Raw genomic sequence first — 20908 nt, 5'->3', positions numbered from 1 at the left:
TTTTTTTTTTTTTTTTTTTTTTTTTTTTTTTTTTTTTTTTGTTAATCTTATTTAATTTAATTCCTTTTTACTTTCAGATTAAACCATTCATATAATATCTTGTGAATTTATAAAGGCATTAATGCTTATCTAAATACATTTTTGACAAAGCATAAAAGTTTGAAATTTATTTAATTAAAATTTGAGAATATAAACAAAGCTTACAACTTTCTATATTTTTTTAAATTTATTATCATTCAAAAATAAAAAAAATATATTCTTTTTTCAGATTTATAAAATATCTTATCGATACATATAGTTATTGCACATATTAAAATGAAAAAGATTCCTCGAGTGGATGTATCCGTACGGACCAAATTTTTATGGGCTTTGAAAAAAAATATATTTTTGGGATATTTTTCTTTATAATTTCAAGATACCTATTTTTTTTTTATTTGAATATTGAAGATTGAATTAACTTTTAACCATCTCAATTGAATTCCTTTTAATTTAATTTAATAATTCAATTTAACTATTCTTTTATATGAATTGATTACTCTATTATAGTCTTGATCATTGTTTTTTTTTTTTAAGATACAAAAAATAAATAAAAGCACTAAAATTACAATAACTCAAATAAATTATTAAATTTCAAGTAATGATCGAAAATTCATTTAGTTTTGTATTAAAAAGTTCATGCATCAATCTTAGATTTTCGTTCGAGTCGATTATTTATAATTATTATTTGCAAGATTGGATCTTTCTCTCTTTCTCTCTCCCTCTCCATCACAAGAATTCAAATCATATATCAATGATTGTTTATATGATTTTTTTTCTTCCCAACATGTTTTAATTGAAATGGGGTCACATAATTTTGATGGTACACCGACCTATTAAAAGTTTCAATCATCAGAATTTAAATGTTTAGATATCGATGTTTATTTTTGTAAACTAAAAATAATACATGAAAATTTATGTAAATTTGATTCCTCAAAAATGTATTTTTAAATTTTTTTTTTAGTACAATAAATATGTCGGGTATCAACATTTTAATTTCTAGAAGTAAACTCGTCGAAGATAAATATCTACGATTAAAATACTATATTTTAAATTTAAAAAAAAATCATTTATTTTATAAAAAAAAAAGTACTAAAAACAGTTGGCTAGAAAAGGTAGTGTGTAGCTGACCACCCTCACCTACCCTCTTTCTTTGTGAGAGAGACATTGACAGAGAGAAATTCAGAATTGCAGAGTGTTATCACTTTTATCTCTTCCCTTTTCTAATTTATCATATAATAATATATATATATATATAGTTGTAACGAATATCTTATGTACTGAGTTTTGTTCGTGTTGAGTATTAAATTGTCGACTTTGAAATAGTAATTTATATCTTTGTTTACTGAGCTTTGTTTGAATTGGGTGTATAACTTGAGTTTTGTATCTGTTTGTAACCTACACATGAATTTTAACGATAGGAGATCAATGTTTGAGACAGAGAAAATGTGACATAAAGCAAGATGAGAAGAGAGAATACTGTGAGAAATTTGGAGTTCAAGTTGTTGCAATTAGTGACTTTAGGAGTTGGTTATTGGGACCTAATGTCACACACAGAGGTTCACTAACGGCGGCTAGGCTGGCATAATCGTGTTGAGAAGAGAAAAATGATTCCTTTTATCTAGATCAATAAAGAAGGTAAGAAGCGAGTTGATTCTTCCAAGTCGTCGAAAGTAAAGTACTATGCTGGGGCGGGAGATGAGACAAGAAACGAAGCTATTTAAGTTCTTAATGTTTTTCTATGCCCAACAAGATGCGTCAACCTTAGGATACTTACTCCTAACCCCACAGGCTTATGAGATGGAGCTTAACCTGAGTTTTGATTAAGAACAACAATAATCTACGTTTCTACAATATTCCTATAAATTGGATACCACATGTTGCCTTTAAAACGAAAGAACATACTAATTAGATGAATTAAGTAACCCAATTTATTAAAGTGAAAAGATACAACTCATAAAAAAATCACGAACCATTTATTCCAATTGAGCTCCATCAAATCAAGGTGTGAAAATTGAATTAATGCACTATTGTCACGTAGCTTTATCTAAAGTTGATATAGCATTCCAAATACTTTATTAGATTGAATTTTTCATTCAAGAACAGCTTGTTTGACACTTGATTGATATCGACTTTCTATGAATAGTCAATTTTTAGAAGATCAATCTAGAAACAAAACAAAAAAAAAAGTTCCCCAATTTCTTAATTTTGATAAGAATGTCAACACACGTGTCTAAACAATAGTCATATGTTTTAAAAAAAACTTATAGCCATGATTTTCTTCGATCTTCAACTACGACGGGATTACTCCTATTATATACTAAATAAAATAAATTCAAAATTTCAACCATCCAATATTTAATCATACATGTTTCATTCTCGATCACATATAAAACCTGCCCTTGTTGATGAGATGTGACCCGCTTTCATTTTCTAATTATACAAGAACTAAATTATATAGTTAAATTCAAACACGAATTTATTAGATAACTTGGAGTACAGGGCAGTTGACATTATGATATGAACATCATAAATGGTCTATTTAGACAAACAATTGGTTTGGTCCAATTTATTAGATGTGTGGTACAAATGACATGATAGATTAACCAAACCCTTATCCTAATGTTGTGTTTTTTTCCCTTTTTGTTTAATTTTATAATGTTTTTATATATGGTTTCTTTTTTATTTATTATTAATTCATTCTTACTTTATATTGAAATCTATTTTTCTAAGTAAAATGTAGATTTAAACTTAGGTTAAGAGCATAATTAAAAAATAAAGTAAGCTCCAACCTAAAATTAATGCACATTTTTATTTGGAACTTGGTATCCATAAATTATATATATATATATATTAAAGTGAAGGAAAATTCATGGATAAGTCACATCAAATGAAGTGGGATGATGCTTGAAAATCATATCAATGAGCTGTTGTGAATATCTGTGTGTTATGTCCAAAAGATTTATGTAGGGAGAAACATTAGGCAGATTGGTGGACATCTTTCTCGTCTCCCATTTTGTGGGGGGATTTTTATGTTCTCGTGGAATACGATAGGTCCAACGAATATATAAACTTGTCTAATATTATCATATTAAAATATACGTTCTCGATTAAAATGTCAAAAATTTGAATCTTTTCCCCGTTACTTATTGTCAACGATCTCCAAGCTCTTATGGATCATGTAAATCGTGACTCGGGTTAGACTCTAAGAGTAAAAAGTGACGTGTAAAAAAAAAAAATTGACGGGTAACAAGATTTTTTATCCGATAGAATCGAGTTTGATCCCTACCAAGAATTACGCTATCCTTACAATATTTATGATGTCTACCAAATTTTCTAGGCTTGTTAGTTGTGATCGTACTATCTACTTGGTCATTTTTGGAACACAAAAATTGGCATGCTTCTATTTCGAAAATTTAAAAATAAAAAAATCAGGTCAAAATTGACCTTTTTTTCTTTTTCTTTTTTCTTTTTAAATATATATAACTTATTCCGAAAATTTTAATGTCCATTAAATTATATAGTCAGTAAAATTAGCAATATTTTAGATTTAAATGTTAGGAGCCCTAAAGTTTCGAGATATAAATTATTGAGATAAAACATAGATATGACCTAAATCATTATACTAATTATATTAATGTAATGATAATAATAATAATAATACACAAAACCCTACCACCTAGACATGGAGACAGTGTCACCAATATATTTATTAATTTAACAAGACAATTATTGGTCAATTTCAATACTTTTCTTTTATTTATAATCATCAAATTATTTGAACACATTAATCCAAATATAAAATTCCTTCCTCAACAACTCAATAATTAAACTAATCAACAACTTAAAGAAATGGATACACCTATTTGACCAATAAGGGGCTTTAAAAAACATTTTTTTAATGCAAAAATTATTATTATTTTAATTTAGTTTTTAAAAAATAAAAAACATATTATTTATTGTTTCATGTGTTAACTTTCCACACCTAATTATCAATAATCTTATTTCTTTATTTAATTATAATTAAACATTAAAAAATATATATTAAAACTTTAGGGTTTAGTATATCAATTTACATCTCTGTCCTCTTGGGAGCTTTTGTTAATAAAATGCTGATGTGGCATATCCAACTGTTCACCATATCATGCCAACTAGCCCTCAAAGTAGACGGAACGGGTGTGCCACGTCAGCGAGGAAACAAGAGATGGAGAGGTTAGGAATAAAAAAAGGAATGATTGGAGAAGAACAGTGTGGATGTGGTTCGCCAACCTGGCAGTGATGCCCATTAATTTTAATTTTAGTAATTACAAAACACAGAACCCTCTCTCTCTCTCTCTCTCTCTGTCTTTCAGTCAGTATTGACCGACAGAGAAAGCTGCGAATGGTAGTCGACCACGTCATTCTACACCGACCATCCACTCATCATCTGATTATTGAACACGTGTGCATTCAAACCCCCCATGAAAAAATTATAAATATTAAATACTAAATTAAAATTATAGTTGTGGAAAAGGATGTTTACATGGGTGTGCCTGCCTTTCATTTATTGCTCCCTTTTGTTATTGAGGACCATGGGTAACTCTTTATATACATATTCATTGAATTCGAAGGTAACTTATATGAACACGAGTTGAAAATTTTTACGAGAGATTTTTCTTCGTTAGAAATGGCATCATCGTCTCTACTCCTGGCCCCGCAAAAAAGATGTTGGAGAAATATGATCCCATATAGGTGGGGTCGGAGATGGAGGGCTTCCTAAGTACCATCTTAAGCGAGTGAAAGTCAAATTATCAACCACGAGCGAACATGAAGCATGCATGACATGTTCCTTCTCGAGAGGCCGACCTAAATTCAACCCCAATTTCTTATTTTCATCCCATGTTTTCAACCCCTTGGCATTTCCTTTCGTCCACTCTATTTGGGATGTGAGTAAGATTATGGTCCATGTCACTTACTCGCTTTCTTATGGCTTCAATCTTTCGAGCTGTCTTCTAGCTAAATTAGCTCGTTTGGTCAATAGGTTCTGGTCGAACTAGACTAATAGATGATGTTGGATGATCTTGATTTGAATTTGGACGTATAGCCTTTTATTAGAATTCTTTTTGCCCATATTTCAATTATTCATTTCTATATTTTTGCTAACACTATATGCACTTTTCACAAACAAGCTTTTTTCTTTTCCCCATACTGTCCCAAATTTAGATAGAGGAACACACCTGATTTTCAGGCGACAAATGATTTGGAAGAGAACTTATCCTCTTTAAGATGAAGAAATATATTTATACGAGAATTCTTAAGGTTTGTTCGAATTAGCGGATCTCTCTTACGTAAAAAAACATGTCATATGTTTATCTTTAGGTCTACTTTCGCACCTTAAAAATTGACAAGAATTAAATTGATTCATACTTGATTCTTTTGAAGATAAAATTACAATCAGAACACAAATCTAATCTCAGCATATTTCTATTTACAGCCTTAGCACTGTTTTCTAAAAGTAGAATTTAAGTTCCCATAAAAAAGTTACCCCTTTTTTGCAATTTGAATGGGCCACACAGTCAAAAGTTGGAATTGACAAACCAAGAGAGAGCATTAAAGTGTGATGTATGGTAAATTCTTTGTGATTTCACTTTCGAGCTTTCGCCGAAGGTTTTTAAAATTCGTGTGTTTCCACACCATTATGAATAATATTTTGTTCTCATCTTCAACTGATATGAGATTTCACAATTCACCTGTTTGAGAATCAAGCATCCTCACTTGCGTGAGATCTCACGATATTTTTACTTACCGTGAACTCAAATCATTGGCCCCTTTTCTCGAACTCGCTCTGGATAGAAAATTTGAGGGTAAAAAGAAAAGGGTAAGAAAGAAAAGTGAAAAAGTTGAGAGGTTTAGGTTTGTAGTTTTGAGTATCGGTTGCTAGAGAGGAAGAAAGATGGTTGAAAGGGAAAGAAAACAATGGATAAGTATCCAAAGAATCTAGTTGATGTGACCAATTCCTTTTAATGCAATATAAACACTTGTCATGTCTTTTTTTAGTGCCAGAAAATCTGAGTTATCACTTCCCCTTCCTCCTAAAAGATCATCACCACTCTGTTTTCTCCTCTGTTTCAAAGCTTTGTGTAAAACAAAACCCCACCCTCCATTCTAAAACTAGCCTTTGAAAGATTATTATTTCAAACAAAAAGACCACTTTCTTTTCTCTCTCTACAACCCACCATTTCCATTTCTTATAAATACCCTCCCCTCCATCAGCACTGCATTGCCACCCATTTGTTCTTCCTCTGTCTCTCTGAAGAAGAAGAGAAAAAAAGGGAAGCTTTCATTCTCCTTCTTCTTGTTTTTCACTCGAAGCTCTCAAAACCCATATCAATGGTGGTTTTGTCTGAGCCAGCTATCAAACAGATGGCTTCTTCCTACATGAGAAACTCCATGGCTGCTGCTGGTTCTTCCTCTGCTGCATTTTTCTCTGGGGTTCCGTTGATTGACCTTTCTGCACCAGATGCTAAGCATCTTATCGTCAAGGCCTGTGAAGAGCTTGGATTTTTCAAGGTCGTTAACCATGGCGTTCCCATGGAATTCATCTCCACTCTTGAATCAGAATCGACCAAATTCTTCTCCCTTCCCCTTTCTGAAAAACAGAGGGCCGGCCCCCCTTCTCCTTTTGGCTATGGCAATAAACAAATTGGCCGCAATGGCGACGTGGGCTGGGTTGAATATCTCCTCTTGAATACGCACCTTGAGTCCAACTCTGATGGGTTCCTCTCCATTTTTGGCCAAGACCCACAAAAGCTCCGGTAACCAAAATCCCCATTCTTTTAAACGCTCTGTTTTCTGCTCTGTTTTCTACTCTGTTTCTGACCTTGTGTGCTCTGTTTCTGTGTTGTAGCTCTGCTGTGAACGATTACATCTCGGCTGTGAGAAACATGGCGTGTGAAATCCTTGAACTCATGGCGGAAGGGTTGAAGATTCAGCAGAGGAATGCGTTCAGCAAGCTGTTGATGGATGAAGAGAGCGACTCTGTTTTCAGGGTGAACCATTACCCGCCATGTCCAGAGCTTCAAACTTTGAAAGGGACAAACATGATTGGATTTGGAGAACACACAGACCCACAGATCATTTCAGTTTTGAGATCGAATAACACTTCAGGACTTCAAATATCTCTTGCTGATGGGAATTGGATTTCCGTTCCTCCCGATCAAAGCTCCTTCTTCATCAACGTAGGTGACTCTTTACAGGTACAATAAACAACACGACAATCCAAACCCAGTTTTGATTTCGACCAAAGAAGTAAAAGAGTGAACTTTTTGTTGATAAAAAACTAAAAAGAAGTGAACTTTTTGTTGGCGAAGGTGATGACGAATGGAAGATTCAAAAGCGTGAAGCACAGAGTATTGACGAACAGGTTGAAGTCAAGAGTTTCAATGATATACTTCGGGGGGCCGCCGTTGAGTGAAAAGATAGCGCCGTTGCCTTCGCTTATGAAAGGAGAAGAAAGTTTGTACAAAGAGTTCACTTGGTTTGAGTACAAAAGATCAGCTTACAACTCCAGGTTGGCAGATAACAGGCTGGTGCACTTTGAGAGAATTGCAGCCTCGTGATCTAATCTTTACTCTTTTTTTTCTTTTTACCCCCTCATTTCTTTTTTATTTTCAAATATAGTCCCTCCCTCTCTCCCCTTTTAGATTCCAAAATTAGGGTTCTTCGATGTTTGGATAGTCTTCGGGTTTGTAATTCTTTTCTCTCTTGTTTTCCCATAGTAAAGAAAAGATATTTGAATTTGATCTCTTTCCGCTCATTATGATAATAGTTAATATCTTATTCATTGAATTATGTTCAAATTGGTAATTTGGTTTACGGGTTTCCCCCTAAAAGGCTAGTACTCAGGTCTACAAAAGAAAAAAGTGCATCTTAGTAGTTGGAGATAATAGTATGATAAAGTATGAAAACAGGGGCTATCCATTCACGTGACCTAATCTCTTACCTCAAACAAATATCCTTTCATTCTTCACTAATATCTCTCTATCTTACTCCAAAATTTAAATGTCATAATTTATTATTGGAGATGAAAATCAAGAGAGGTAGGGAGCAGAGGAACAAATGGTGAGCCCGCAAGCGCTTCAATTCATTTTTTGTTGCTTTTTTTTAGATTTTGCTTTGTTCGGGTCAAACTCGAGGACGTCACGTCGGGGAGAAAGAATAGAGATTTACTCCTATCTCTAACCTGCTTGTTCGAGTTCGAGAGAGAGACTTCACATATAGACCATATTTTACAGGGTGCACTAGAGAAAGGGACTATAAACTTCCACAAGCTGAAACAATATTTTCAATAATTAGGAAAAGAAAAGGGGAAATATTGCCATCCATCCATCCATGAACTTGAATGAACCACCCAAATTTTAATTCACTAAAAGAATTTGTATTCCATTTTTACACTTCTTTTTCTTTTTTTCACCCGACCCGCCGAGGGAGATCAACCTTTGAACAAACATCACGCCACTCCTTGTGTCGATTTCCTACCTTGCAGCTCGGATGCGACACCAACGCGCTCTCTCTGCCAGCTATGTTGGTATTGGCTACAACCGAATGTTCAAGTTAAGATTCGATCGTAATCGTAATCGTAATCATAATCATAATCACTGCTGCCAGGAATGCCCGGGTCCAGTAGACACTCCCCGAGCCTCGGCTAGAGAAACAGCCATGGCTAGCATCATCTGCTCCTCAAAGTTCTGAGGCATGATGGGTATTGGTGTTTGGTTTCCACCATCAATCGCATGGACTGTGGGCAAGGCACAGTCAATACCATTATCTTCGGTCGAGTCGGAGGTTGGGTAGCTTGTCCCAGCTTCATCTTCTTCAGATTGATTGTCCAGATTCCACTCGCCACCGTTTCTTGTTAAGATCATCCTACAATCTGGTATCGGTACCGTGTTGATAGAGAGTTGTGCAGGCGTATAATTTTCTGTGTTGATTGAGATTTGTAGGGGTGGATAGTTTTCTACATTGGTGTTCATCCTGTTGTAGAACTCCGTGGCTCCAGGAAGCATATTGAAGACGGGTGAATCTCCATTTGCGCAAGTCGATAACGGTCCCCTGCCTATCTGCTGCTGCTCTGCAAGAGCAGCCATGGCACAAACAAGACCTCCAGATGGGGATGATGATGATGATGAAGATGATGTTCCAGCTAATGGAACGGTGGTCGGAGAGACATATCGACCTTCTGTCGGATATTGATCAGAGGAAGCAGCCTCAGTGTAAACTGGATCTTGATGCCTTCCTTTCTCCTGAACATTTCAATTATTATGCACTTTAATCAAACTAAAGATTAACAAAACAAGAAAAACAAGAACAGTTGTACCATATATGGGTGAGCTATTTTTACCTGAATTGAGAGCCAGATTGCTTCCATCACCATTATGTCCTCTAGATCCAGTTCAAATTCATCATCCCTGAAATTTCTAAATGGGACATTATTAGACTCCAGCCTGCAAACCCGACCATATCATAAAGTAGGAACACAGACATATAAATATGGTTCTGATGCAAACATATAAATGTAGTTCCCACACGAAAACAACAGACCAAATTTGTCTGCAACAGCAATAACAAAAATTAGGCTTATAAAGTCTGATTTGAGCGTATGCACTTTCGTCCCATGTACCCTCGTCACTGATCGGAGGTCCTTCTCGTAATCCACCTATGGAGGCTGGGTTCTTCCCATTCTGGTGGGTATCCATCTTTATAGAAGCTTTAATCTTCATGGTTATCCTAATTGTTGGTTTAGTTTATGCATGGCAAGTCGCGTGCTCCTGCCCCTTTCCTCTTTAGGGCTCCTACTGCTGCCCGGTTCTTTTCTCATTTTGAACCGGAATAAGTACAATCCAGTTCATACGATTACTACAAGGATGAACCGAATAAAAAAAAAATTGTGTTTTCTTCCAAGTTTTTAGACTGACACTCCTCTCCACATGAATGAGTCCATCATTGTTGGAACATTTAAACTTCAAAACACATTTTCCTCAGGAAATCACCAAAGCACCTCTTCTCTCCTTCCTCAGGAAATCACCAAATCCATTTGGAAAGTAACACTGCGCTTCCAAAGTTTGCAAGGCCAAGACCACCACCATTGTTAGGAGGCAAGGAATTGATACTCCAATTAACAAGATGGCTACCATCTTCTCCCCCAGGCCAACCCCCATAACAGATCACTTCTTCTCTCTAGTATCCAACCTCTTGGCAATCTTCATTGGCATTTCAAAATGGAAAGGAAATAGATCAAAACTAGAATCTTCTGCAAAACTTTGGCTATAGGTAGATAGTCAATTCTGACAACCAAGAAAGTTCACCGAAGTCCTTTATTTTACAAGACTCGATCTGTTTAGTGGGGGACATTTCCTCCCGAAAACCCCAAGTTCAAATCAGTAATTACCCAGGAACCCAAGAACAAGAGTCTAGTAACTTAGGCCTATACATCGCAATAATCAGTACTACTTCCTATAGGCTTATCACTTTTCCCTCTTTCATCGGAACATATAGTAAATGGGCTATGAATTCTGTACGGTATTGGCATTATGCGAAACTAGTCTTGTCGTCCGCCTAATTAGTGGGGAAACATCAGCCATGAATACGGTAAAGGATCACTAGAGATACCTTCAAAAGTGACCAAACAGTAAGTCGCTGCCATTTCCAGCTTTGCGGCTAACGAATGTGGGAATGAGTTCGCTCCTATGGGGGAGATTTGTCTTCCCCACCCCACCCTATCTCTAAAAGACGGATCATTTCAATCCCATTAGCATGGATTCCGCCACATAAATCCTCATGAAGCCTTTAGCAAAATCTAGGAATATCGTTCGAGTATTGTAATACCTCGTTATTAGCACAAAGCTAGAGAAAAGGAAATAATCTCTTCTATCTCCTTAAATATCACAAAACTCCTTCCTCCAGATCAAAGTAGCACACACGTGAATTCGTCATCCTTCCAACATTCGCAGTCGTCGATTACTTCCTCTTCAACCCTGGTCCTTCGACAAACCATTCCAGACATAGGCCAAAGCTTTGTGGAACTTCCTTCTGTTATCAACATTTGGGGAGGCTTGGAAACCAAATATAACTTATTCTCAGTCCAAAATGTAGTTAATTAAGCAACAAGCAACATTTGTTTTCCTTTTTTCCAGAAAATTATACACAAAGGAGTTCTCTCGCTAGTCTAATCATTCAACTTATTAGTGGAGAACATCAATATTAGAATAGAATGAAAAGAACCTGTTGCTCCTAATAGGAATAGGAGGCGGCGGCGGTCTGATCGGGGTCATACAAGAATCTTGCAAGCTAACTATTTCCTCATCTTCGGAAGGAGATTGCGACGATGGAACTGCCAAAATAAAGCACATAAAATGATGATAAATATTGCTCTGCAGCCCGAAAAAAGTTACAAAACACAGAACACCTGAATGATGTAAAATCCTACCAGCTGCAGAGCTGTCTTCACCATCCTCCGCAGTCGTATCAACGTTAGAGGTACTTAATCCATGTCTTTTCTGCATTCTTTCCTCATCATCCTGAAGCTCCTGCTGCCGAATTCTAATCTTTGCTTCAATAACGCGCTGTTCTTCCTGGAAATTTCAATAAATGTTGTTCAATTATAGATTTCAACAAGGAACAGAAGCTTTAGCTATCCCTTAGTTCCAATGTACAAACAATACCAAATATGAATCTTACAATTTGCTCCAAACTCTTCTCTTCTTTTGATTTCACGCCTCGATACTCCACAGCATAATTTGAGGTTTTGCAAAAAGGACACCTCCTCAAGTTAAGATATACAAGAAGGGAAGTTATAAAGTAAAGCTTTCAATTCGACTAATAAAGCATATCATCATGGTGAAGGATACTGTGTAGGCCGGGTAGAATTTGGAACTTTCATCTGTAGAAAACACTCTGGAAGGAGAAGGAGAAGGAAAATCAGACGAAATAAAATTCGTAACGTAAATCAGTCGTGAAATTTATCCCACGTACCTGTACAAATGCTTTTCATGCAACATCTTGATCGATTGAGACTCGGATAATACTGAAAGGAAGGGGAAAAAAGGTTACAACATCCAAAAATATAGAAAATGGAAGATATTTAACGAAGGAGATCGGTAGACGTTTACAGATCCAACGAAGAAGACAAATGAGATAAAGTGATGACAAACCAGAAAGCATATGGGGCATTCTTCAAGATCAGTGGCAGATTCTTCATCTCCAGGATAACATGGAGCTAGCTTTGATTCGAGTATGAGTTTCCTAAGTTTCTTATGATCCACTTCTTTATGATTGTAAAGCCCCTGAGGCTTTGTGTACTTCTCATCAACTATTTGTCTCCTCCTTCCTAGCTTATTACCCATGTAAAAAGAATTTCCTTGAATCAATTCCTGTTCCAAAACTTGATCCAAACTAAGCTGATTTCAGCATCAGCAGAAACTTTCTAACGATCGCTTCTATAAACAAGGAACCGCATGAGCTATACCAGTTCCTTGTTTAAAACAGGTAAAGCCTTGAAATTCTAGATTCATTAACTGTCCTCATGATACAACAATACGTTATCCATCTGTGTCGATTCGTGATATCCTTAGCAAAGAGAAATCCTCAAAATACTGCATGACATGAAAGCAAAGCAAAGCAAGAACAAAGAATCTGAGTACCAGAATTTCTCTTTTATAAACAGTCAAGAATTTTCCATCCATAAGGTTGGAGAGTTATGATCAGAGCCCTGTACCTGTTTAACCATAGCACCACCAGTTGAAGGACTATATATATGTGTGTGTGTATATATATATATACTCTCTTGACTTGAATTCTGAACCGAGCAAAATCAAGCCCTAAGAAAGAGAATGAAAATATGCTTCAACACATAATGAAGAACAAAATTCGGACAAATTCATAATGTTCAGAACCCTAATTTCTGTTCCTCCACAACAATCAGTATCCAAATAACGCAAAAGCAAAGAAACAAAAAAGAATTCATAAAAAAGCAATGCCACCCAGCTCGAAAATCGAAATTAAAATCAAGGACGAACCCTAAATTCTTAGCGCCGAAGCATTCTGAGCTAAAACCCACCAAAATTTGTCGAGGGGAAGACAAATTTTGATCAAAAGAGACACGTAAACAATCAAACCAAACCGACCCACTTCACTAAACATACTTCCACAGCAAACTACCAAACACGCACAAGTAATTGCAGAACAGCAACGAAAGAAGAGAATTCAAAAACAAAAAACACACAAGAAAATCAACACCGGAGTTCGTCTTCAGCCACACAAAAGAAAAACGGCAGCGCAAAGGCAAACCCACCTGGAATTTGCAGAACAGGAAATCACCAAAAAAAACGCAGAATCAATTGCAGAACACGAACAAAAGAAGGGAAGAAGCCACTGAAACAAGAAACACAGAATTCAAAAACAAAGACACACAAGAAAGGGAAAAAAGAAATCAACACCAGAATCCGTCTTCAAGCACACAAAAGAAGAATCGAACACGAGCAAAACGAGAAGGGTAATTAAAAACGGGAGAGAAAAGGCAAACCCACCTGGAATTTGGAAGGGAGGGAGAGTAAAGAAGACAAAATGTGGAGTGGAGATAGACAGATAGTCTGTGTAAGGAAGAGAGAATGAAAGACAGAAAGATTTGGTTTGCTACCAAGAAGAGGAACACGATCAGAACCTTCTTCTCTCACAGAGCGCGCGCGCGAGAGAGAGAAAGATCACAAGCTCTCTCTATTAAGCTGCTTCGACTTTTGCAAATTCGTACAATACAATAACCTAAAAATTGAGAGAAATTATAACACAATACTTCCAAAGCAAAAATGGGTTTGTTAGCTTTTGGATTTAATTTTCAGAATCTGACGGGAAATTCTAATATTGACGGGAAATCTTTGAGAATTGGATGAGTATCCATGGAAGCAAGGAACGGGCGGTGAAGTGAGGAAGCAAGAAAAGAATAATCTCATCATCCACATACGTATATACATACATAAATACATACATACATTCATACATGCATAGTTATGTATGATGATCATGATCCATCATCATCGTTCATTACTATAAAGGCGAAACCAGAGCTGAGTCATCCGACCGCCTTCTTTTTCCCTCTATCTTCACGCGCTTCTCTTTGCCGTGTAGTGCACTTTCTGTGGCTCATTTCCATATTTGGGAATCTAAATTGTATAACTAAATTTTCATTTTTGAGCATTAAATGTGCTTTGTTTTGTCTTTTCTTATTCCAATGCTTTAAATGTATTTCTTTATTATTTAAATGTATGATTTATTGTTCAAAAAATATATTTTTTTTAACTAATTAGCGATATTAATCGTATAATTTCGTAATAATAACAAGATATGGTTATTTTAGAAACAGGAGGAGTTTTTTTTTTTTTTTTTTAAGATGAAAAATAAAAAAGAGTATATTATTAACATTCCTCCATTTGGATGGTAGTGGGAGAGTGTAGTACACGCAATATACAAGGGAGTAAAATAAATGGGAGCGTAGTATTTATTATGAATGATGATTAAAGAAAAGCAGGAGAGTGGGGCCCACGAGAATGGCTGTTTTTTGTTCCACATTTGCATCATACCGTTAAATTTGTTGACCAAAAATCCCAGATTTTCTGACTCAAAACCCCCTCCCCCCCCTTTTCACCTTTTTTTTTTCTTTTCTTTTTTATATTGTGAAATTCACTTACTACACATTTTATTTATTTATTCTCATTCTTTTAAATAAAATTGGAGAAAATTAAATAAAATCGATCCCAAATTGATTGAAATCCTTTTCGTATGTGGTTCATTCGTAGCAATTGTCAAGCTGGACGTATCTTAAGACGAGATTAATATGTTCTTGTTATTTTATGTTTGTTCCGTGGAAAAATGATATCAAGTGTTGGATACGCTAAGTTTACATAACCCAAGGAATCAATACCTCATCAAATTTAGAACAATTCTTTTTTAAAACTAGTCGGAAAAAAAAGTAGGGGAAATAACTTTCAAACATAGTACTTACTCAAGGTTCTCTTTTTTTTTTTCTTTTTTAATATACTTTATTACAATAAAACAAAGTTCTATTTTAATAATGGGCCGATAACTTACTTTTAAAGTAGAATTTTTTAGAGGAAGAATTTACTATTCGTGTAAATTTGGCTCAACTCGACTCAAACGGATAACGTGACATGTATTTGCTTTTCTAACATGTTTGTAGGATAATCGAAATATGTCTAATCACACACTGATGTTTGCGTTAAGATGTTTTATATGAGTTAGATTGATATCGACTAAATTAAATAATAAATAATTATTAATCACATATACATATATATTCAAACAAAAGAAAAAGAAACAAAAATTAATAAAAGAATTATACTAAGTAACAAAAAGATGATCAAAAGGGACATCTTAGTCTACATATATTCATTTTATTGAATCAAAATAAAACTCATCGATGAATTGTTGGCATCTCTCGCAGCTCTGTTTGGAACTTCTTGAACGAAGAATCTGTGATCACAAGACCGGAGCTCCAACCGCCGCTCGTTTGGCGGTTCTCCTCGACCGCTGGATCTTTCCCGGTGAGCTTCTGCACCACGGTCTTGAAGCTCTTGGCGTCTGTGTGGACATACTTGGTGTCGATAATCACAACCCTGGTCGAATGAGCTTCGCCACCTGACATCAATGGAGAAAATGAAAGCAAAAAGGATGAATTTTGAGAAGTGGGTTTTGATGGGTTTTGGGATTTTAATGGAAGGGGTGAAGGGTTTTTATAATTACACAACAAAAAGATCAGAGTTTTAATTTGGAGATGAAGGAAGTTGACCGTTGTGTGGATGGGAAGCAAGTCGCAAAAAGGTGCTCTTTTCTTCGCTTTTAAAACCCTAATTTATTGCCAACAAATTCACTACAAAAATAAGTTTTGTGTATTATAATTGAATTTACATATTAATTGAAAATTTTGAATTTTTAAGACAAAGACTTTTGTTCTTCAAAGTTCAACAAATATAAATCTCTTTCAAAAGGTGATGCTCACAATACCAACTAAATATGACTTTTTGGTTTGAAAAAACACACAAACCTTTAATTTAAACTTGGTTTTAGAAACATCCACTCGGACCTTTTGAATTAGTCAACTCAAGGAATCAATATAATACGTACGTCATACTTTTTTTTTTTCTTTTCATCACTATATTTAAATATATGAAAGGTACATAAATGAACTGAGATCATATACGTGTATGAGAGTGACTATAACAATATGAAATTATAGTTCGAAAAGTCTTAAAAAATTTATAGTTATTACTTATACCAATAAGATATATCACTCTGTTCGGTACTTTGATCTGAATATATTAAAATAATTTATGTACGTTTGTGAAGACAGATTTTACTCGAGTATCTAATTTATTTAGATATGAATTTGATGGGGATTACATTTTGAAGGTCTTAATTTGATAGAAGAAAAAAAAAATCAAACTAGTTTGACAAGGCAAAATTATTGGTTCAATTGCGGTCTCCGTTGGGAAATAATGGAAAGAAAAATACTTAAAAATTTTTAATTTTCAAATTATATTTGTTAATTTTTTTTTTTTTTTAATTTCATTCAACTATTTGGAGTGTCTTCTAAGTTGCATGTTACAAATATATAACCGGACATGTCGCTATTATTGGAGCTAAGTCGGAGAATGTATATGTCCTTACGAGATATTTGTCATATTCAAAATTACAATAATTTAATTAGAAATGTCCATTTTATTCACGGAGTTTCGAGAAAAATATTTCCAAAAAGATAAAATGGAAAATATTATTTTTTTTCTTGTTGGATAAATGGTACAAGATTATGTTATTCGTCCTTGCCCACTTAAGAAAAATATTTTCAGCGCATATTAATATATATATATATATATTAAAAAATAAATTAGTTAATTGTAAGACTAATTATAATATTTAATTAAAAGGGGTGGTAGATTCTTTTAATAGTTAAAGCTACGTTGTAATATTAGTTTATTATTAATTTTTTTATAAATTTTCCGTAAAAATTATATAGAAAAATGAAAACTTTATAATAAATATATTTTAGAAATAATAATAAACGAAAAAAAATTATCTATGGAAAATTTGATTTCCGCAAAAATAAATGAGGAATTTTACGGGGACCCGGAATAAAATAGATGACGGGAATGGGAATGGGAATGGAGAAGGCTACCCATCCTCGCTAGTCTATGGACATCTCTAGATTTAATTTGAAAATTTAAAAAAAAAAATTATATCAATGGATATATTTTATATATTGATTATTCAAAAAAATAGAAAAGTCTTTTTACTTTTCTCTCAAAAAGTGGCTGAGATGAAGAATTTCTTATTTTATCCTTTATTTTGTATTATTTAATTTTACTTTATCTAAAAAGAAAAAAATAAATAAAATTTACTGTGCTTCTTTTGACTTTTAGGCTTGCAATTATTGATTTAAATACTTACAATTAAAAAAGATAGTTAAAAATATGGACTGGATTTAATATTTGGGACTTGACTTTGAACCCACACTGAAAAAAAAGTTGTGGTTTATATTAATTAATTTACATAAATTCATTTTTTAAATAAATATTCACGACCTACTTTAATTCAATATTTTGACTTTATTTAAATTTTTTTTTGAAATATCATCTTCAAAATTAAAAGGGATCAGGAAGTAACTCACTATTGATGGAGTGCTCGTTTGAGTTTACCTTAATCATTCTTATATCAAGGTTTTTTTTTATATTATATAGTTCATTTGAGTTAATCTCAACCATTGATGTCATGTGACTCATTCCAACGATCAATATCATATAGTCTAGTTCGTATGAGCTGATATCTCAAACATTGATGCCACATGACTAATTCAATGGTTGATTATGCTATCTAGATTCATTGAACTTGAACTTGTCCTAGCTATGGATGTCACATAATCCAAATAACTACTTACCTTAGTTAAAAGTTTCATTTTCTAGGTAAAATTATTCCTCATTTTAATTTTAATTCTCTGAAACTCTCTAAAATAAGAGAAATTATGAGAATACCATAAAATTAAATTAAAAAACCAATATAAGTCAAATTAGAATAAAAACCGTTGGTTGATTCAATTGGACAAAATTGGTCCATCCGATTAAATTGATCAACGAACCCAATTAGTCAACTTAATCTTTCTCCTCTTGCAACAAGCATGTTACCTCGGTTAATCCCCTTTTCATGTCTTTTCTTTATGAATTAGAGTATTTTCGTTTGAATTGTTTTTAGTCAGATTTATGAAAGCGATAACGATAAAAAAAAATTATGAATTTTAGAGAGAAGTTTCTGTAGGACGAAAGTCCCGGCTAATTTAAGAAATGATCGTGAGTTTATAATCAAATAATACTATCTCCATTAAAATTAGTCATTTTGAAAAGTCCAAAGCAAAGTCACGAAAGCTTGTACTGAAAGTGGACAGAATAATATCAAAGTCAAGAAAGCTTATGAAATCTTACTAGGCTGCCACTCACGGTTTTCCATTTTTTAATCCTGATTGAAAATTACTATACTGCCCCTCACGATATTTCCATTTTTTTTATCCTAATTTCTTAATTTCCATTCCTTTTATAAAAATTACTATACTGCTCCTAACGATTTTTCCATTTTTTTAATCTTGATTTCTTAATTTCCATTCCTTTTATTAAAATTACTATACTGCCCCTAACGATTTTTCCATTTTTTTAATCTTGATTTCTTAATTTCCATTCCTTTTATTAAAATTACTATACTACCCCTCACGATTTTTCCATTTTTTAATCTTGATTTCTTAATTTCCATTCCTTTTACGAAAATTACTATACTGCCCCTCACGATTTTTCCATTTTTTAATCCTGATTTCTTAATTTCCATTCCTTTTATGAAAATTACTATACTACCCCTCACAAATTTTCATTTTTTTTTATCCTGATTTCTTAATTTCCATTCCTTTTATAAATTTTATTCCCTTTTTCTCCCCCATTCTCTTTAAATTTAATACTTTTTTGTTAATGTCATTATTAACGTTTAATACTATATATAAATAAAGTATAATACAAATTATATACTGACTTATTTTATTTTGTAAAAATGGTCGCTTCTTATCTTTAAACTTTGAATTAAGATAAGAACGTAAATAATGCCCATAGAATTAAAAATAAATAATATATAAATTAAAGTCTTGCAAATATAATAAGAGTGGTCTAATATTTATAATTAAAAAAATTGAGACCGAAATTTAGCGATCTTATAAGTTCGAGATATGAAGTTCAACTAAACGGTTCAAGTTGTAAATTATTTCAACTCAAATAATCGATAATGAACTTAATCCAAAATAGTTAGTTTAGTTTGTATTTATTCATGTGGATCGTTCAAATAACAATGCCAAATTGTATTGTGTACTATTACACTTCAAACATTTAAAATTTTATTTTTAAATATGGTCCGAGCTTAAATGATAAAAATCAACCAATAAGCTTAAACTAATGAGTTACAGTGATTTTTCGTGTGCTTAAAATTTGTACAAAATTCGTTCAAACAAAAAGCCTCTGGTTCTAAAAAGTGAAAATTTAAAATAAAATAGATATAAATGAATAAATAAAATTTTATTTATTTATATATTGTCGGATTAAAATTGGGTTGATTGAGATATTTTTTTTAATAAATACATTTAATTTAAAGGTCTAATAATAAATAAATATATTATAAAATATCGTATTAATCATCGTATAAGAAAATAAGGAATAATATCCGCTGCATTACATGCCCTCCAAATATCCAGTATGGCAGAGCCCACAGTAACTCCCATCTCCAACTCATCCACACCGTCAGATTCCTCATCTCCAGTGGGCCCTCATCGATCCAAAGGCCCATATTGCTGATTACCATAGACTCTACCTCAGGATCATTACAACAAAAGAAATTTCAGATTAAACCAATCAAATAAAGAAACTGAAACCAGCTTTGAAACTGATTCCAAATATGCAAACATTTCCAAGTTTGGACAATGAAGAAAAAATGGCTAAAAATTATTATTATTATTATTATTTTCTTAAAAAAATTGGGCACTAAATCCTTCATCTTTATTTCTAATATATTTATTAAAAAAAAAAAAACATTTTAATTGAGGAATGTTGGCAAACTTGGTAACTTTATTGATCATTATATATAATTGTAATGAAAATGTCAAAACAAATCAAATCCATTTCAGAGAAGAAGAAGGAAGAAATGGGGTTGAAGAAATGTGGCGTTGTTCGGGGTTTGTCGGTTGTTTTCTTCTTGTTCTTGTTTTCCATTACAGAAGGAGTTCGAGTTGGCAGACCTAAGATCTTCAATGTTGTTCGTTATGGAGCTATCCCGGATGGAACAACGGATAACTCCAAGGTAAGTCGGTTCAAAATTCGATTAGTAGGTTATGTGTGTTGGGTCTAAACATTGTTGTTGTTTTTTTTTTTTAGGCATTTTTAGAAGCATGGAAGGATGCGTGTGAATGGAAGGGGAGGGGAAGGGTATATGTCCCAAAAGGTACATTCAAGTTGAAAAGTGTGCTGTTTTTGGGGCCATGTGAAGGGCAAATGGCCTTTGTGATTAAGGGTATTTTAAAGGCTCCGACCGACATGTCTTTTCTTGCGTCCGACAGTTGGATAAACTTTCGATATGTCGATCAGTTGAGTGTCAGTGGAGGTGGTTCATTGGATGGTGAAGGATCTGTGGCTTGGCCACGAAATGAGTGCAAGAAAAACCCTAATTGCCAATCTCTTCCTACTGTTAGTTTTCTTCTCAATTCCCATTCCCATTTACTGTCTTTTTTTTTTTTTTTTTTTTTTTTACGAATCTC

At 33.6% G+C, this 20908-nt stretch overlaps 5 protein-coding genes across 12 annotated transcripts in view; 2 read left to right on the top strand and 3 right to left on the bottom strand.

The window, feature by feature from the left end:
• The first annotated feature begins 6115 nt into the window (after nt 1–6115).
• Nucleotides 6116–7808, top strand: LOC111447347 (gibberellin 2-beta-dioxygenase 1-like). The gene is made up of 3 exons (XM_023086468.1): nt 6116–6830; nt 6923–7271; nt 7386–7808. The coding sequence occupies exons 1-3, from the start codon at nt 6406–6408 to the stop codon at nt 7632–7634; spliced, it is 1023 nt and encodes a 340-aa protein (XP_022942236.1). The 5' UTR covers nt 6116–6405; the 3' UTR covers nt 7635–7808.
• LOC111447348 (polyadenylate-binding protein-interacting protein 9-like) overlaps nt 7809–20908 on the bottom strand; it is a 19610-nt gene continuing 6510 nt past the window's right edge. The window contains exon 11 of the mRNA XM_023086470.1: nt 7809–7820. The gene's annotated coding sequence lies outside the window, so the exon portion shown is untranslated. The remainder of the gene's footprint in view (nt 7821–20908) is intronic.
• LOC111447344 lies at nt 8337–13978 on the bottom strand. Of its 8 annotated transcripts, none has more exons than XM_023086464.1 (12): nt 13709–13978; nt 13509–13598; nt 13089–13363; nt 12788–12890; nt 12225–12665; nt 12046–12097; nt 11922–11967; nt 11752–11833; nt 11501–11645; nt 11296–11404; nt 9416–9491; nt 8337–9317 (listed from the first exon to the last, which is right to left on the bottom strand). In XM_023086464.1, exons 5-12 carry the CDS (start codon nt 12414–12416, stop codon nt 8670–8672), a joined length of 1350 nt encoding a protein of 449 aa, XP_022942232.1. In that variant the 5' UTR covers nt 12417–12665; nt 12788–12890; nt 13089–13363; nt 13509–13598; nt 13709–13978; the 3' UTR covers nt 8337–8669. The 8 variants fall into 8 exon arrangements, with proteins under 8 accessions (XP_022942232.1, XP_022942233.1, XP_022942229.1 ...); XM_023086465.1 differs by having other exon boundaries at nt 13733–13978; XM_023086461.1 differs by having other exon boundaries at nt 13509–13978.
• LOC111447218 (VQ motif-containing protein 1) lies at nt 15497–15727 on the bottom strand. Its single transcript, XM_023086262.1, has one exon. The coding sequence runs from the start codon at nt 15725–15727 to the stop codon at nt 15497–15499; it is 231 nt and encodes a 76-aa protein (XP_022942030.1).
• The window catches only part of LOC111447346 (exopolygalacturonase-like), a 3015-nt gene continuing 2381 nt past the window's right edge, over nt 20275–20908 (top strand). The window contains exons 1-2 of the mRNA XM_023086467.1: nt 20275–20454; nt 20529–20837. Coding sequence (XP_022942235.1) covers nt 20299–20454; nt 20529–20837 — 465 coding nt within the window. The 5' untranslated portion in view covers nt 20275–20298. The remainder of the gene's footprint in view (nt 20455–20528; nt 20838–20908) is intronic.

The sequence above is a fragment of the Cucurbita moschata genome, unplaced genomic scaffold (genome assembly GCF_002738365.1).
Source record: "Cucurbita moschata cultivar Rifu unplaced genomic scaffold, Cmos_1.0 Cmo_Scf00009, whole genome shotgun sequence".
In the NCBI taxonomy this organism is placed as follows: Eukaryota; Viridiplantae; Streptophyta; class Magnoliopsida; order Cucurbitales; family Cucurbitaceae; genus Cucurbita; species Cucurbita moschata.
Note: the sequence above shows the minus strand (reverse complement) of the source record. Positions and strands in the feature narration are given on the sequence as shown.